Raw genomic sequence first — 17,477 nt, forward strand, 5'->3', positions numbered from 1 at the left:
TCATTTTTTCTCAATTTAATGAAGGAAAAATCAAATTAAGAATTTATTGCTTCATTTTTCAACAATCCTTCAAGTGAATCGAATCTATGTTGTCGATGACAGTCAAGAGTTCCAGCACAATAATGTGCTGATAATAGCAACCAATAGATAGAAGTAGCATTCAAAATAAATGAAACAGTAAAAAAACACATATTAAAACAAAATTGATGGAGACCTTAAAAAGTACTCCAACTATGATACTGCTTATCCATGTTCAGACGGACCCCTAATCCTTTACCCTTCCCTTTTTTTACTAGTGCCTCGTATTGAAAAATTGAAGACAAAATATTTCTTTTCTTTTAAAAATTTGTCTTAAAATCCCCCTCTGTGTAGCAGTGCCGAATGTAATGATAGACAAGTTGTCTCTAATCATATTAGTATATATGAAAGGGACAAAAGAGGAATTGATGTCCGATAAATCTTGTCAGTAAAAGTTGTCGTGTTCTTCTTAGTCGACTACTCCCACCAAAAAAAAGAGCCCAACAAATATTTGTCTTTATATAAGATAACATGAATGGTAAGTAAAATAACAACCTCGATATATGCGCAAGACAGTAGTTGCTTGGAAACTGGCGGAGTTAGAGCGCACTATTAGAGTCAGTTTTGCAGTTGTTAGATAATTTTGTCTTAAATTGATATGTTTATGTCTTAATTATTAATTGTTTTAAATAGGTTTCATCTAAAGTGGTCATTGTATTAAATATAAAGTTGTATTAAGATATTTTTTTCTAAAATAGGTTTTGTCTTAAATATAAAGTTTTGTCTTAAAATAATTTTGTCTTAAAATGCTTTTGTCTTAAAATAATTTTGTCTTAAATTGTTTTTGTCTTAAATATAATATTTTTTCCTTAAATGTTTATCTCAAACTACATTTGTCTTAAATATAAAGCTTTGTCTCAAAATATTTTTGTCTTAAATTATTTTTGTCTTAAATATAAAGTTTTGTCTTAAAATATTTTTGTCCCAAACTTCTCGTCTTAAAATATTTTTGTCTTAAACTATTTTTGTGTTAAATATAAAGTTTTGTCTTAAAATATTTTTGTCTCAAACTTTTTTAATCTTAAAGTTAATATTTAAGACAACTCAATTGATATTAAATTTTAATGTAAACTAACTAAAATAAAAAATTATTTTTTAAGACAAAAGATTCCTTTCGTCTTAAAAAAATGTCTTAAAAGCGCCCTTGGTGTAGTAGTGTGAGGCATCTTGCAGAGACCTTTGGGCCGAGACATGTATGCTTGCTAGGGTGTTGGTTGGAGATGACTCATGAAGCTCATGATGACATCAGGTTGTGACTTTTGGGGACTTCATATTATGGTGGACTCAGAGGATCTGATGCATTGAGGAGCTGAGGTCAGGGACTTTGATGTAGTATGAGGTGCATAGTTTTGAGTATATGTATGGGTGTGCTTGAGAGAGTGACTTGATGTGGAGGATCGATATGAGACACTTTGGAGTGATGGAGTTGCACCGATGGTGATGCCTTCGTGGCAACACATGGGCATGGGTTGAGCCGAGACTTAACCACCTTTTACACATGGGAGCTGATTGGTCTATGATCATGGGCAGCACATGGGAGATGAGACAAGTGTATACTTGTTTCCTTGGCAGACTTGAGGGATGACACATTGCAGATATGATGGAGGTTGCTTCATGGACCTGGATGTGGCACATCGAGAGTCGAATTGATGAGAGGATCTCTTCATATTGAGGAGATGGATTTTACACATATATGGATGATGTTGGGATAGATGCGACTGATTTCATGCAGCATATTGACACCAAACATCATGGACAACATGTTGCAGATGAGATGGAGTTTCCTTCATGGACCTAAGCATGGCTTACTTAGATGGAGATGGATTCTTGATTGAGTTGATGTTGTGACAGGAGTCTGAGAAACGACTGATGATGGCATGAAGATGCACATTCTCATCGTTTGAGCATGACAGTTGGACTAGCTACCCGACTAGTTCAAATCATGGGGTTCGGAAGTGTACAAAAATGTGTTAGCATTGTGTTGGAGTATCATGGCAGCAGTTCACATGATGGCGATACATGATGAGGTTGACACGATATGTTGTGGTAAGCATGTAGCTTGAGTTGAAGGAACCAACCTTCCACAATAGGAGCAGCATGTGGGGATTGCGACGGATGTGGGTGATAATCATGGATTGAGGAGACTTTCCAATTCATGGAGACATAAGCCTTTATGGTTTGTGCAATGGTAGAGCAGAGGCAGGCAGCATGGGAATCTTTGTATGTTTGAGCTAGTGACACTTTGCTATGTCATATGATGGCGTTTTCGAGGACGACAACCTTTTAGAGTGGGGGAGTATGTCAAGCCCATGAGTCGGGTGTGCCAGGCAGGCGTGTTTAACCGACGGGTCGACGGGAGTTGGCACGGGCACACAACAAGTGAGCGATGAGCTGGGCGGTTAAACGACGAGTTGAGGGCGCGTGTGAATTGTGCGACGCATCGACCAAACGAAGGAAATGTGCAATGCGAAAGTCATCTTGTGAAAATGACTAAGTGTTGGGCGATGGAGATTTTATATGTGGGGGCGGTCCTACACATGGGCACCCACACCATGGGCCGATGTGAAGTTGGGGCGAGTAGGATGAAACAGTAGGTCGGCTTGGTGAGTCGACGCCCTGAATGATGGCCAACTGCCATATAAGTAAAGCATTGGGATGGTGGCAAAAATCATTCAAGCAAGTTTCCAAGTGTTCATGTGAGCTAGAGGGTGAGCTAACTTGGAGAGGACTGAAATTTGGCAAGGTGCAAATGGACTCTTGGGCTGAAGCACTAAGCTGGGGGAAACACAAAAAACGTAGTTGTAGGTTCGGTGAGGGCATCGGGCCGAACGACCATGCAACAGCGTTCGAGGGTCCCAGGCCGAACAAACGAAGAGGTGAAGTCGTTCGAGGACGTTCGGGTGAAGTCATTCAAAGGTGTTCGGGTGAGGGAGTGCGAAGACACCGAGCCGAACAAGCGAACGGGCGAGGGTGTGTGAAGGCATCGGGTCGAACGAGCGAACAGGTGAGGGTGTTAGGTCGAACGACTGAACAAGCGAGGGCGTGCGAGGGTGCTAGGCTGAACGATTGAATGGGCGAGCTTGGTCTGAATGTCTGAATGGGCAAGGGCGTCTGCCTGAATGAGATGAGGGCATTCGACTGAATGAGCTGCAGGTGAACGACGTGCTGAACACTGCGATGGTGAACAAGGTGTGATAGGCGGAAGTATCCTTGAGCACTCTGAATGGTTGTTCGGGCAGTACAAACGGTGCAGGCTGACTTACACGAGTTGACAGATATTGTACCAAGGAAACTTGGGGTTTCGTGGAAAGACTGTAAACTGAATATTTGTGAAGTATTGATATTATCGGGCAGACTCATATTTTAGGGAGTTGCCCCCTCCCGGTTTATTATCTGCTGTGCATTTATGTGTAAAGATAATAATGATGAATGATGTAAGAAAGTTTCCGTTGTGTTAATGAAAGTATACTTAGGAAAGTTGGCAAATAAACTAAGTATAGAAAGTAGGCATAGTCCACGATCACAAGTATTGTTAAAAAGAAAGTGGTAGATGGTGTCGCACCTCCTATAGTGCGATTGGAAGAGTACCGCTAGTGTAGGGACATGACAAAACCTGTTGAGAAAAAAGTGTTTGAAGTCAATACAGCAGCAAAGGAAAAACTCTTCCAGTGAAAGGAGAGACAAGGATCGAAATCAGTGATATGATGAAATTATTACCTTTGAATTCACTGAGAGAAACTTGCTGAAGAGCAATGAAACCCTTGTATGCTTGCCACATACCATAATCTATTTCCGCGAGCCGGTTTAGCTACCAAAAAGACCGGAAGGCACCAAAGCTTAACCATGGAAGAAATAGATGCAAACAAGGGCAAAATACCTTGGGGGAATCTGCTTATGAAAACAAGGGAAAAATACCTTAGGGGTAATTTGTTTCTACAACGAAAATGACAGAGGAGCAATTAATTCCATCCATCTGATATGAGAATTACATTTGACAGTCCCTTTGAAGAGAGCAGAAAATTAATTGTACGCCGATCGGGGCAGAATTCCTTTCATGTAAAACAAAGAGCAGACAATTTCAGCTGTAGCAGAGGAGCAAGTGCCGAGCAGAGCTAGGGGTAAAACTGGGTAGTTACCATATACAAGGCCGATGAATAATAGTCGTCGGATGTAACCCTAGACAATGAATGGGCCGATCGATGCCAAGTATCAGGTGGAAGGTTTTCGATAGGATTCGAGAGTCATGGGAGTACACCACGACAGTCATTAGTCGAGGTCACCCTTCCCAAATATCGAGTAAAGAGTAACCATTGTTATGACAAAGTAAACAAAATTTACCAAAACCATGTTATAAATGTTTAATGTTTGGAATTGAACCTTGTGGGTATCATTAAACCATTGTTATTAAATCACCTAGTGAAGAGTAACCATTGTTATGACAAGGTAAACGAACTATACCAAAACCATAATATAAATGTTTAATGTTTCGAATTGAACCTCGGTGGTATCATTAAACCATTGTTATTAAATCATTAAACCATTGATATTAAATCATGACTATTAGAACATGAATATGAGATAAAATGTGAAAAGAATTGAAAATGAAGGAGATGTAGCTCACAGGTGAGGCCTGCACCTGGAGACTACACTCAGAACAGAGAGATCACTCTCGTACACTCTATTATTCATGAATGAAAGATTACATCATTAAGTACAACACCAGGAATTAGGAAGTTGCAACCAAACCCCTAAACTCTAGGAACTAATCCTAAACTAGGGAGATACGTTACAACTATGTAAGCATTTTCTCCATTAATACAAAATAATATAATTATTTTCAACTCCCCCCCTTAATGGAGAAAGGGTTGTCCTGGACTCCTAGCATCCTTCTAAACAATTCAAACTTCACACGTGCAAGAGGCTTTGTAAAAATATCAGCCATATTGTCACAAGTTTTACAATATTCAACAATAATTTCTTTTGACTGTATTTTCTCTCTGACAAAATGGAACTGAGTGTCTATGTGTTTGGTGTTTTTCTGAAACACTGGATTGTATGCCAATTTAATGGTGCTCTGGTTGTCGCTTTTGATGGAAGTGGAATTCTTCTGTTCTTTTCCTGCATCATTGTGAAGCCTTCTCAACTAGATCGCTTCACACATCGCTCCACACAATGCTTGATACTCAGCTTCACATGAAGACAAAGCTACAGTACTCTGCTTCTTGCTGCTCCATGCTATGGCCCCAGATCATATGATGAATGCGTAACTTGTGATGGACCTTCGATCATCCAAGTTACCTGCCCAGTCTGAATCTGAAAAACCTGATAGCATAACATCAGATGCGTCAGTGTATAAAATGCCATAGTTAACAGTACCACTAAGATACCTCAACAAACTTTTTGCTTCTACCCAGTGACTTTCAAGCGATTTTGACATGAATTTGCTCAACACACTAACAGAGTATGCTAAGTCAAGTCTGGTTGTTCTAAGATATATCAAGCTGCCAACTAGCTGTCTGTACATTGTAGCATCAACCTCTTCAGTGCCATCGTCACTGCTCAACTCCAGATTCTGCTACAAAGGTGTCGCTGCTGATCTACATTGATCCATACCAAACTTTTCGAATAGATTTCTGGCATACTTCCCTTGGGTAAGAAAAGTTTGCCCAATATCTCTGCATACTTCTAATCCCAGACAGTAATGAAGACTTCCAAGATCTTTCATCTCAGAAATTTATGCCATAAGCCTTTTGATTCCTCTGATTAAATCATCTGCATCTCCTGCTATAATCATGTCATCTACATACAAAGAAATTAGAATAATCTGCCCCTACTTATTGTAATTGGTATACAAATTTGGGTCATTCAAGCTTCTATGAAAGCCATACTCTAAAAAGAAAGAATCAACCTTTTCATACCAAGACCTGGGTGCTTGTTTTAAACCATATAAAGCCTTTTTCAATCTGCAAACAAGATGTTCCTACCCCTGCTTTACAAACCCTTCTGGCTGTACTAAGTAAATTTCCTCTTTTAATTCACCATTCAAAAATGTATATTTGACATCAATCTGGTGTAACTCCCAATTATATTTAGTAGCTAAAGCAATAAGCATTCTAATTGTATTTAACTTTGCTACAGGTGCAAAAGTATCATCAAAATCTATACCTTCCTGTTGTGAATATCCTTTTGCAACCAGCCTAGCTTTTAATTTCTCTATACTTCCATCTGCATCCATTTTTGGTTTAAACAGCCATTTACATCCTATGGGTGTTTTATTCTTAGGCAATTCAACTAAATCCCAAGTGTCATTTCTAAGAATTGATTCCATCTCTTCATTCATTGCAGCTCTCCACTCCTTAAATTAACTAGCTTCTTTGTAATTAGTGGGCTCTACAATGTTCAAAACATTTGACATCAAAGCATAGTCTCTCAATTTTAATGGTTTTTGAGTCTTGCTACCAGATCTCCTTGGTAGGGGACTTACCTCAAATTTGTTTTCTTCAGCTCTAAATGGGCTTGCTTTATCACCTTCTTCCTGTTCTTCTTTTTGCTCATGCTCTCTTTCATCCTCGCTATTTTCATCCATCAACAATGGAATGTGCCAATCATCACCAATGTCATCTTTCCCTTCCTGTACCTGTTCATGAAACACTACATCCCTGCTTGCAAATATCTTATGAGTCTCAGGATTGAACAATTTATATGCTTTAAATTTTGTGCCATAACCAAAAAAGATGCATTTCACAGCTTTAGGATCTAATTTCTTCCTATCAGCTTTGGGTATATGGGCAAATGCTTTTGACCCAAATACTCTTAGATGATTTACTGCTGGTTTGAATCCATATAGAGCTTCAAAAGGATTTTTGAAGCGAAGATACCTGGTAGGACTTCTGTTCTTCAAATATACAGTAGTATTAATAGCTTCTGCCCAAAAACTATTAGATAGATCCTTACCTTGTAACATGCTCCTTGCACACTCCACTAAGGTTCTGTTTTTGCGTTCTGCAACTCCATTCTGCTGTGGTGTGTGTGGCACTGTAAACTGCTGAACAATCCCGTGAGATTTGCAGAATTTCATGAATTCCCCTAGCTTGTATTCTCCCCCTTGATCGGATCGGAGAATTTTTATACTCTTACCAAATTGTTTTTCCACCAAGGTTTTAAATTCTCTAAAGCACTGGAAAGTCTGACTTTTCTTACTCAGAAAATAAACCCATGGGTATCTAGTGCAGTCATCAGTAAATAGCAAAAAATAATATGCTCCACTTAGAGACCTTGTCTGCATAGGTCCGCATATATCACTATGCACTAGTTCTAAAATATCTATTTCCTTCCTCCTATCATGCACAGGAAACTGTTCTCTATGAATTTTACCTAAGGCACATCCATCACAATTTAACTGAATATTACGAAAAATAGGGAGCCCCTCAACCATACCTTTTCTCTGCAATAGCATGAGGTCCTGCAAATTCAAGTTACCGAATCTCTGATGACAGAGTTGTTCGACTATCGATCCTCCTGCAACCATGGCTCGCTTTGATATACTCTTCACATCTAGTCTATATAGGCTTCCAACACGCACGCCTATTGCAACTATTTCTTCCCTGCAATCCTTTATCACACAATGAGTCTTGAAGAACTTGACTTGCACATCTTGATCAGTTATCATGGACACTGTTATGAAACCAGCTCAAGAAAATATAGAACAATGCCTTAGAATTCAGCCTCTTCGAGGGGGCAACCTCCTTTACATTACATAAATGAACAATTCTTGGATGTTTCAAATGACAAAACCTCCTTTCTATATATAGGAGTCTAAGGAGTCACAATATAATCCAGCCGACCTAAAAATAATAATATAAAGCCACAAAAATAATAATAGAGGGATTCTATGGGGCACAGTAATAACAATATGGGGGCAATAGGGGCACAAAAATATTAATAAGGGGTATAACTACAATAGTAATGGGGTAATCACTAGTATTATAGGGACCCAACATGCCCCTCGCCTTAAAAAAAGTGTTGTCCTCAACGCTTGAGTAGTTCTGGATACTTCTGCACAAAATTCTCATCCTCCCATGTGGAGTCTTCAGCGGATAAGTTCTTCCACTTGATAAGATACTTTGAAATTGATCGATTTCGTAGCTGTCGAGTTCTTGTTTGTATGACTGCTTCCGGTTCCAATATAATTTTTCCTTCCTCGTCAAGTTCTGACAATATTGTTTTAACTGGGAGCTTGTTGTCTATAACCTTCTTTAAACATGAAACATGGAAAACTGGGTGCAATCGAGAAGCTGCAGGAAGCTCCAATTTGTATGCCATAGTACCAATCTTTTGCAACACCTTGTACGGACCATAATACTTTGGTGATAATTTATTATCCTTCTTAGCTTGCTTGAGGGACATTTGCTTATATGGTTGTAGCCGTAGGAATACCTAATCACCTACATCAAAACTTCTTTCACTGCGATGTTGATCTGCCTGTTGTTTCATTCTATTTTTTGCCAACACGAGGTTATCCTTTAAGAGTTGGAGGACTTGTTGTTGGTGTTCGATGTGATGTTCCACTCCCTGAACCTTAGAATTTTCTCTTAAATATGATGTGATGAATGGTGGTTGATACCCATAAAGTGCCATAAATGGGGTCATTTTTGTTGCTGTATGGAAGGAAGTGTTATACCACCATTCAGCCAGAGCCAACCATTTGACCCATTGTGTCTGTTTATCAGATACAAAGCAAGGAAGATATCCTTCCAAACATTTGTTTACTATCTCAGTTTGCCCATCAGATTGAGGATGATAAGATGAGCTATGAGCTAAGTGAGTACCAAGACAAGAAAATAATTCTGTCCAAAAATTTCCAGTGAAAATGGGATCTCTGTCACTTACAATAATCTTTGGGTTTCCATGTAGCTTTTGAATTGTTTCCATAAATGCAGTAGAAACTGTACTGGCTTTAAATGGATGTGATAATGCACAAAAGTGTGCATACTTCGTAAGTCTGTCAACTATCACCATGATGACACTCTTTCCCTCAGACTTGGGTAAACCTGTGATAAAATCCATTGAGACCTCCTCCCAACGTTGGCTTGGAATGGATAAAGGTTGTAATAGACCCAGTGTCTTAATTGTTTCCACTTTATTTTGTTGGCAAACCAAACATTCCGCCACAGACTTTTGAATATCTGATTTAAGGCCATCCAAAAAAATTCCTTCTTAACCCTGTGGTAAGTTTTTAGAAAAGGAAAACATGTGTTTGCATGTGCTAATTGTGTTAAAATATCTTGGATAGTTTATCCAGTTATTATATGCATGAACATAGGTTAAATATATTTCTTTCTTAAAAGACTTATTGTGAAATTCTCACGAAGTATTTATTCTTTCTATGGAAAAAAAATAAATTATCTAAGTTGCTTTCATTGATAAGGGTTACATGGGAACCAAGCCCCAAGGGATAGCTCAGTTGGTCGAGTTCCTTTCACTAAATACCTCGCCTCTCGAGAGGTCGTGGGGTCAAATCTCCTCGACGCATTTGGGGTTAGATCTTGCTAGTTTGGTCGGCGGGTAGATCCCTTTGGCTCGATCTACCTAGATTTTCCCATGGATATAGCAACCAATCAGTGTCTGCGAACCACCTTGAAAAAAAAGAATTACATAGGAACCTCGTACAACCAAAAAATTACTATTTTCCTGTATCTCTAAAAAAATAAATGTGTATTTACATACATAAAGGATGAGTTAATTGTGGTAAATTTCTTTATGCAGAGAAGACTATAGCTATCATGAAAAATAATAAGAATATTTATGCATCGAAACATTAGTTTTATTAATTTCCTTTTCAAAAATAAGTGTGTATTTCTTTATATAAAAGAAAAACTAATTATCGTGGAATTGTAGAAATGGAAATATGTGTTGCATGCATGAAAATAATAGCTAGTTCCTTGGAAAGGAATGAATTTTACATGTTTGAAAAGGAAAACTATTGAGATAGATATCTTGTGGAGAAATGTAGTTTGCATGCATGGGAAGAATGACTATCATGTTAATTTCTTTTGGAAATATTATGCAATTACATACAAGATTATGTTAGCATTCCTTAGAAAGATTATGCATTTGCAAACAAGGTTATGCTAGTTTTTTTAAGGAAAGACTATGCATTTGCATATAGAATGATGTTAGCTCTTCTTTTGAAAAGGTTACACATTTGCATGTGAGATTATGTTAGTTTTGTTTTGAGAAAATATTATGTATTTGCATGCAGGAATAATAACTATTATGAAAAGTTTATGTATTCACATGAAAAGACATATATAGTGTGTTATATCCCTTTAAAAAAATAAGCACAAAAATAATGGTTATTCTTTGGAAAGGAATGTGGACACTAGTGTAAGTCGAATAAAAATTAAAGTGTCATTTATCTATAAGTGTGCTTGATAGTTAAATGCTTTTATTAATGTGTGTGCAATGATGTTAAAGAAAGCATGTCATGATATTTTGTTTATGTTTTATGTATGCACACAAATAGATGTTGAAGCATCACTGATAAGGATTGATTATTGGTAGATTAATACTTTAACTAATCATGATATTAAAGCTGTTCATAATAGAAATGACAAGGGAGGATGGTGACATATGCAAATGATGGTTTATGTTTAACATTGTGAATGATAAAAGATCCATGCAGATTGAGCAATGTCAACTACAAGACAATCCATTAATGAGAACAACTAAGCCACAAAGACATAGGGATTGATGATTCATGGGTAAATGATAGCATGATGATTGTAATAACTTATAGCTAGATATGTTGTATTTAAATGATATTTATTTATATTATTTTATAACAATGGTTAAGGGATGAACTTCCTTGAAAGCCATTGAATGAGTTGTGAACACCCTCATGAGCGTTTAATAATAACATTAAACATTTGCTTGTTTTCACCCTAAGGGGTTTCCAGGGTATATCAGTGTTTCCATGATGTGTTTGTCCATTGTGTCATTCTTATGATTAGGATTCCTTGCATGACACGTCATTTATATTATCAAGTATGTGATTAACTAATCTAGTTAAAGGAATCCAACAAGAAAGTTTATGTTAATATGTTACAATAGTGATTGTTAATGGTCATGCAACTTACTATGCGGTTATTAAAGTTACTTTATGTAATGATGAAGGTTCTATCTAATGGTTAATAAGGAATCTAGTATAGTAATTTGGAAAGTTATACGTGCATAAATTGTGTAAAAAAATTTCTAATCTTATGTGAGATTAGCTAAGGATATTACACAAATGCTTTGAAATATCACAATATTATTAAAAAAAAATACAATATTTATTACTTTGAACTATTCTTCATAATTTTATTTTATTTTAATTTAAAATATTCATAAATTAATTCAATTATTATTATGTTTTAGTGAAAAAACCATATAATATTTGAATAAATTACTCTTATTATTAGTCTTTGCCATGGATTATAGCAATAGATTTGCATGTTGATCACTATTAGTTTAGAATTGATGAATCCATGTTATAATGCATAACTTTGAAAAATAAATATTTTTTTTAATGTTATTGAAAAAATATTTTTCAAACATTTGAGTAGACCATAATTTTGAAGGTATAGCTTTATGCCATGTGCATAATTGCCTCAGATTTTTTTGTCATAAATTGTGGATGTAGTTGCAATATTATCCTTGAAAATAGCTTATACTCACATACATAACCTATTTAGCATCTTTACGGCCCACCATAATTCAAACAAGTATTTCCATAAAAAATGAATAAAAATAAGATGGAAATAAATATAGTTACTAGCTACAATTATTTATGTTTTTTTTTAATGCTTTAATATGTAGAAGTACAAGTATAAATGTGTCAACTTAGTATTACTACCCACCAAAAATTTATGCAAGTTCATATCCTAAATGGAATTTTTCTACTTCATATATGAATTTGCAATTTTCCTAAATGCATAATATCCACAAACTATGCTCTCTTGCAACACTGATTATATTAACATTAATAATATAAAATAATATTTTTTAAATTTTAAATTTTATATATATATAATTTATTTATAATATTATATTTTAAACTTAATATATTGCTTTGAATATATCTATATATATATATATATAACTTCATATGAGATATCTTTTAAACTGGAAGAGAATACCACTTAGTGCATTGTACAAATGATTTCCAGTGATACTATAAGTGCAATTTATTTTATAAGATTATTTTCTTTAACTTAATATATTTTGGTTATATATATATAAGAGATATCTTTCAAAACAAAAGAGAATACCACTTTGTGCATGGACTGCACGGATAAAATATTTATCGTCTGCCTTGGAAGATAGGTTGACTTTGTGCATGGACTGCACGGATAAAATATTTATCGTCTGCCTTGGGAGATAGGTTGATTGTGTAATAGTGGTGTAGCAATAGTTGAATATGGGAAGTGTATACACATTTACATGATAAACGATACACCGTAAGGTCGCAACAACACGAATATACACAAGTAGCTTAATTATGTGAATAATATAATAGATTAAACCTCAAATATGTGATTACATCATGACTTCTGGATATACTTGGGCGGAGACAACGTGATTATTCTAAGTGACATAACTATATGAATAATGCAATAAGTCAATATGTGATAAGAGATTAACTTGCCTCATTTATTTCGGTTGAGAAGCACAGTAGGAATATAGCTAAGCATTTAGCACTTGAAAGCTTCAATAACTTTAGTTAAGTTGCCCTTCGTCCCCACGATTTTAGAGAGAGAAAAACCAGCTGCTTTGAGCAGTTCATTCCATTGTTTTCGGGTCCTCTCTCTACCTCCCGGTGAAACATTCAACATCAGAGCATCGAGAACACTGGCAGATCCCATCATGTCAGAATCTTCAGTTAAATCCAAGACAGCCTCTGCTATTATTAATCTTCCTTTGTCCGGAACCGCCTGGTAGCAGTTATTCAGTAGCTTGATGCAGTCTTGGTCGTCCCAGATATGTAGAAAATTCTTTAATCGACAAATCCACAATAAACTTATAATTAAATAAAGTACAAATATTATCAAATAATTAACGTAGAAATAAAATCCATCACAACCCCGAACTGTATTACTCACCTTTATAAAAATCGCATCTGCAGAGGGTGCGGTCTCAAACAGGCTTCCGCTAATGTGTTGTACGCCTGAGTGAATAAGAAGAGGATCAGCGATATATATATATATATATATATATATATATATATATATAGGAACACCGTATCCTCCTCCTAATGATAATAATGAGGAGGAGGTTGATTTAGATATAAATATTTATATACATTCATATAATAATAAGTGGGAAAACTAATATTTATAGGCTTCCGCTAAATATGAGGCAGCGAAAGGGAATTAGAAATACCGGGGAGAGTTGGTGCAGTTGCGATAACTTGAGGAAGATCAAAATTGATTGCGCGGATATGAGGGTACGCATGAATTATCAGACTCAACGCTTCCCCGTGCCCTCCGCCCAAGTCGACCAGGGTGTTGACGTCTTTGAAACCATCATAAATAGCTAAGATCTCTGCCATAGTGGCCTTTGTGACGGACACCATGCCTGCGTTGAAGATGGCGTTGAACTCTGGATTGCTGGCTGTGAAATTCCAGAATTCTTGGCCATTGCCACTGGAATTCTTGAAATTATCGCCGCCATGAAGCACACGTTCGTGAATATGGTCCCAGGCGGTCACGTAAACTGGGTGTGTCTGCAAAAGAACGAAGGGAACGAGGCTTCGCGAACTAATATCCTGGGAGATGAAGTAGGTTTTGGCGAGATTGGTAAGGGCGTATTTCATGTTCATGGGCGCATTAATTTCCTCCGTTGGCTTGATCGCCCGCAAGATTCCCATAGTGGAAAGGTACGTAAGAATGCGGGAAAGAGCGTCCAGGTCGGGAGCTTCAGAGGGGAGTTGGGCGGCGATCTGGTCGACGGAGAGAGCAACATCATGGCCGGTTTTCCAGATAATGTCAGGGATTTTAAGACGAAGGGCACATTTTAGGAGAAAGGGGTTTACTATGGAGAATGCCATTCTTAGCGCCGAACCCTGGAGCGCCTCTTCGCCCTCCACTGCTTTAATATCCATATCGCAAACCTCTAGCAGACCTTCCTTGTCCACGGTTTGGATATCCAATATTCCTTTCACTTACCTGGCGGGAGACCTGTAATGCAAACGAACAGGGATGGCAAATATATATTATGGTGGTGGCATCGTGTAATCTTCTGCGTCGCACATTGGATTGTGGTTCAAAATAAAAGTGATTATTGAACACCGTTACTCAATTTTCTTGTGTTAATTGAAGGTGACGATTTAATATTTAAAATGACATCATAATGTTATTTATGACATCTCTATGACAAACTAAAACAGTGGACCACTGCAAATTTATCTCGTTTTTAGCATAAAAAATTCCACACTATACATCTTACAAATATATATATATATATATATTATAAATTTAAATAAATAATCATTATATTCAAAATTTTAATGAAAATATAAAACTTATATAAATTGATTTTTTCCAAAATAGAAGTTACTGTTTTTATGTTTTATGTAAGTGTTATTGATTTGCAACCAATTTACTATTTTATAATTTCTTGTAAAGTAAGAATGATCTTTTTCTTAATTGCAATTTGTCATTTTATAAAATTTTCTAACATAGAAATTATTATTTTTTTATTTTTTCTATAAAAATTATATATATATATATATATATATATATATATATATATATTTCCAATAAGAATTATCAATTTGGTAAGATAGAAATTACGGATTTTATTTTTTTTCCTATAAAAATGGTCAATTTTTTCCAATAAGAAATACCAACTTGCTTAATTCATTATGTGATTACAGAGGCTTAAATACAAAAAATACCAATTTGCTAATTCTTATAAGAAAATTTATAAAAGGTAATTGATCTTAGCATTAGCTTTTCCTTTCTACATTATTTCAATTTTCCACTAGGGTTGCCGAGTTCCAAACTTGTTCTTATGTATTTAGTCAACAATGTAGATTTGTATATATCAAACCTCAGATCTATTTACGGTATACCTTGCGTTCTTATGTATTTAGTCAACAATGTAGATTTGTATATATCAAACCTCAGATCTATTTACGGTATACCTTGCGTATCGCCATTGTTCGGTGTAACGAAGCACAAGCCATTGTTTAGTGGTGACTTTGACAAAAATGTAGCACCGTACCGAATTGGAATTCTCCAAATTAATCGCCATACCGAACCGAATTGGCGAATTAACGTATTTTTTTCGCCGATACAGATGAACTTGGTAACTATGGTTTTTAGTGCGAGTTATAATGAGTTTGATGATAATTTCTGCACAATCCAAAAGGGTTTTTCAAAGTATTGAATTTATATACAATCAAAAAATATTTAAACAGAAATAAAAATTTTATCTCAATTTTTTAAGTCACAACACCCAAAAATCCAAAAATCACACTAAATACAACTCCCAAATTTATTAGTATTTTAAACTCTAAAATACAACTCCCAAATTTATTATAACTCGAACATTGGAAATTCGAGTATCGAAAACCATGAATGAATTTCCGCCCCATATCATGAACAAATTCAACCCAAACTTGTCTTTCAGGTTGTTCGTATTTTGTCGATATACTAAGCACTCATTGAAAGTCTATTAATATTGAAAACCGTGGCTTGAAATATATGTATAATCAAGTATTTTCTCGAAGCACTCAAAGTCATTGAAAGTTTATTAATGTTGAAAACCGTAGCTTGAAATATATGTATTAACCAAGTATTTTCTCCGAGCACTAAAAGTCATTGAAAATCAATATCGAAAACAGTGACTTGAAATATATGTATCAATAAAATAACCAAGTTTATTAATGTTGAAAACCGTGGCGTGTAATATATGTATTAACCAAGTATTTTCTCCGAGCACTGATTGAAAATGAATATTGAAAACAGTGACTTGAAATATATGTATCAATAAAATAACCAAGTGAAATCAATATTGAAAACCGTGACGTAGAAATATATTTATCAATAAATAACCAAGTGATATATAAAATAATATGAAATATATATATCAATAAAATAACCAAGTTTATAAAATTGAAAAAAAAATGATAAAAGAATATTAGAAATAGGAAGACAATTAGAATAGAAAGTCAAGTGTTTGGTTAAGGTAACTTTCGAAATTTAGCTATTAAAAATTTAGTCCTATAAAGTGTGGTGTGTGAGATTTTGATAGTTATTAATTTTTATTAAATTTGATATGGGTGATTACAATTGGTCATGTTCAAGAATAATACTCAAAAAAATCTAATTTATAATTTAACATCTAAAAATATCTTAATAAACACCTCATCATAATGCATCCAAAATCTAATAAACAATATTTAATCTAATTTATATTTATAAATTTAATTTTATATATTTAAATTATATAAATTTCAACTTTATTTCTATTTTTAATTATTTAAATTATAATATTATTATTAATAAAAATATTATAATTAAAATTTTAAAAAATTAATCCTTTTATATTTTTATACAAAATTTGATATTATAACTTATATAATAATAAATGTTAAATTTAGTATTTTATTTTGTGTATTTAAACTAATAAATTCATAATTTTAATAAAAATTATAAATTATGATTTTTTAAAAATAAATTACATAATAATGAATGTTAAAATTTAGTATTTTATTTTGTATATATAAACTAATAAATTCATTTTCCTAATAAAATTTATAAATTATGAATTTTTAAAACTAAAATGAATATTTATTTTTATTTTTTTAAATTAAATATAAATACAATATAAAAGGATATATATTTATAAAATTAAAGTTAAAATTTTAAAGTATATTTTATATTTTATATAAATAAAATTAAGTTATTATAAGAAGGTCATCAACCCCACCTTAGAAGATCAAAAGTATCTCTCTATTTTAACTAGCTCAAAGAAGAAAATTAATATAACAAAGATTAGAATGAATTCTCATGAGCTCCATAGTGAAACAGGTAGTTGGGAGTTCCTAAAACGCCATGGATGGAAAGGATATAGGAACATCGAGGATGAAAACCACTTCCTCTTAGAGTGCCCCGCGTACAACCACATTAGATCTTAGTTTCACAATCTTTGTTACAATACTGACCTTCCTAGCATTTTACAATGTCAAAATTATAGTGAGCTCAGGAGGCTTCTCTCCAAGCTTTTTGAGCATAGGAATAAAATCTTAAATCAAAATAAATAATTTGTTTCTTTAGGTGCGATAGACCAATGTTTGGTCTCAGCGAACGTTAATCATCATCATCATCATCATCATCATTAAATATATGTTT

The 17,477-nt window shown here is 34.6% G+C and overlaps 1 protein-coding gene across 1 annotated transcript; it reads right to left on the bottom strand.

Annotated features, from left to right (window-relative positions):
• Window positions 1–12,610: 12,610 nt before the first annotated feature.
• LOC149195765 (desmethylxanthohumol 6'-O-methyltransferase-like) lies at window positions 12,611–14,311 on the bottom strand. The gene is made up of 3 exons (XM_089408795.1): window positions 13,501–14,311; window positions 13,221–13,285; window positions 12,611–13,112 (listed from the first exon to the last, which is right to left on the bottom strand). Exons 1-3 carry the CDS (start codon window positions 14,219–14,221, stop codon window positions 12,813–12,815), a joined length of 1,086 nt encoding a protein of 361 aa, XP_089264921.1. The 5' UTR covers window positions 14,222–14,311; the 3' UTR covers window positions 12,611–12,812.
• Between the last annotated feature and the right edge of the window lie 3,166 nt (window positions 14,312–17,477).

This window comes from Pinus tabuliformis, chromosome 2_2 (genome assembly GCF_031772625.1).
Source record: "Pinus tabuliformis cultivar Carrire ecotype Pingquan chromosome 2_2, CPIR1, whole genome shotgun sequence".
NCBI classification, from domain to species: domain Eukaryota; kingdom Viridiplantae; phylum Streptophyta; class Pinopsida; order Pinales; family Pinaceae; genus Pinus; species Pinus tabuliformis.

Excerpts from the sequence above, each read along its gene's own strand:
- LOC149195765 (XM_089408795.1), bottom strand. The coding sequence starts at position 14,221 with ATGGATATTAAAGCAGTGGAGGGCGAAGAGGCGCTCCAGGGTTCGGCG. Across the intron at positions 13,286-13,500 it reads AACTGCACCAACTCTCCCCG|GCGTACAACACATTAGCGGA; the intron begins GTATTTCTAATT and ends TTATTCACTCAG. Across the intron at positions 13,113-13,220 it reads CAGATGCGATTTTTATAAAG|AATTTTCTACATATCTGGGA; the intron begins GTGAGTAATACA and ends TGTCGATTAAAG.